The 1,834-nt window shown below is 39.4% G+C and overlaps 1 protein-coding gene across 1 annotated transcript in view; it reads left to right on the top strand.

The window, feature by feature from the left end:
- LOC107660745 (serine/threonine-protein kinase tousled-like 2) overlaps nt 1–1,828 on the top strand; it is a 16,404-nt gene extending 14,576 nt beyond the window's left edge. Inside the window, exon 21 of the mRNA XM_016450145.1 lies at nt 1,145–1,828. Within this exon, the coding sequence (XP_016305631.1) occupies nt 1,145–1,318 (174 nt within the window). The 3' untranslated portion in view covers nt 1,319–1,828. The remainder of the gene's footprint in view (nt 1–1,144) is intronic.
- Nucleotides 1,829–1,834: the final 6 nt, after the last annotated feature.

The raw sequence follows: 1,834 nt of genomic DNA, 5'->3' as shown, positions 1-1,834 counted from the left end.
TGTGTGTGTGTATATATATATATATATATATATAATTTATTTTTATTTTTTTTATTAAAGCTTTTATTCACCGAGGATGTATTAAATTGATCAAAAGTTGTGACATTTGTTGCAAAAATTCTATTTTAGATAAATGCTGTTCTATTTTTCAGCAAATAATTGAGAAAAAAAATGTATCACTGTTTCCACAAAAATGTTAAACAGCACAACTGTTTTTAACATTGATAAGAAATGTTTCTTGAGTGCCAAATCAGCATATTGGAAAGGTTTGTGAAAGGATCATGTGACACTTAAGACTGGAGAGGTGACTGCTGAAAAAATTCAGCTTTGCCCTCACAGGAATAAATTATATTTTTATAAAATTGAAATTGAAATCAGTGATTTAAAATTATAATAATATTTCACAGTATTACTGTTTCTACTGTATTTTTGTATATTAATGTAGCCTTGGAAAAAAAAAAAAAAAAAAAAAAACTTTCCAGCCCCAAACTTTTGAATGAGTGGGCATCTCTGCATGGATAGTTTAATAAAAACCTCCCAGTACCATGTTGTTTCATGTTTAATCCATTTGTTATTATTGTTTTATTATAAGGTAGTCATAAATGCTGCTTGCTTTTGACTCTAAACCATTTTCAGGAAAAGAAAAAGTCAGAGTAATAACTAGGGCTGCAGCTGATTTGAATAATCGGTCAATTATTTCAATTATTATATCAAATGTAATTGCATTTATGCTAATTGTAAAAAAAAAAAAAATGCATGTCTTACTCTGTGTTTTCCTGTGTTCTGTTGCTCTGTTTGTCCCATGTTAACCTTTTAGCAAGCAGCTTTCTCAACACTAAATGCTGTGCTCACTTTAGTGGCACAGGAAAGGTTGTGGGATTCTGTCATTAATGTGGTTTTGTGTTGCTAGGAGACTTGTCATAATAATGACTATTCACTTAGTGAGTCAGATTGGCTAATATTTGCTCATGGAACAATAATGTTTATTGTCTGCCTCCTTTAAAATAAAACCTAGGTTCTGTATGATTTTTAGATTAATCGCACAAACCTGCCTTCACCTAAACTACTTCCACACATGGCTGTTGATGCTTTTCTACTGGAACATAAACTGAACGCTTTCTAATGAGTTTCTTCTCCACTTCAGGCCTTCATTCGCAGATGTTTGGTGTACCGTAAGGAGGATCGCATCGATGTTCACCAGCTGGCCAGTGATCCCTACCTCCTCCCGCACATACGCAAGTCAGTGGCCACCACCGGTAACTCCAGCACGGCCGTCGCCTCCACCTCCAGCTCCTCCAACAGCAGCGCCTCAAATTGAGAGCCCAACCCATCCTCGCGAGTTTGGACCGGAGCAGGCGGTGTGGGGCATTGGCATTTTGCCCCGCCCTTCTCTGCAGTGCACTGGAAGGGGTCTCATACCCCTTACCTGCCGAGCAAGGGAGCAGGAGGAAAGGATAAGAGAGGGATGGAGACAAAACGCATCTCCCTCCACCCTTCTTCCTCTCCCAGGCATCTGGAGGCTTGAATTGTTTCGTTTTATTTTCCTTTTTGGATGGGAGGGGACTAAAAAGCACCCCACGAGCGAGCCAGAGCGAGAGGGTGCGTTACCTGTGAGAAGGACCGAACTGCTGAGACCGGTGGAAGAGACTGGTATATGCCCTGCACCCCACAACACACAAACACATGCACACACACACATATAAACACACATTTATAACGAGGTCAGCTTGATTTTTCTTATATGGGACAAGCCCGCTCATACTAATGTGCATTCAAGTGTACAATATTCCTAAAGATCTGGAGACACTTCCTGCTGACACAAAGCCCGTCCCGG

The sequence above is a fragment of the Sinocyclocheilus anshuiensis genome, unplaced genomic scaffold (genome assembly GCF_001515605.1).
Source record: "Sinocyclocheilus anshuiensis isolate Anshui unplaced genomic scaffold, SAMN03320099.WGS_v1.1 scaffold2630, whole genome shotgun sequence".
Taxonomy (NCBI): Eukaryota; Metazoa; Chordata; class Actinopteri; order Cypriniformes; family Cyprinidae; genus Sinocyclocheilus; species Sinocyclocheilus anshuiensis.
Note: the sequence above shows the minus strand (reverse complement) of the source record. Positions and strands in the feature narration are given on the sequence as shown.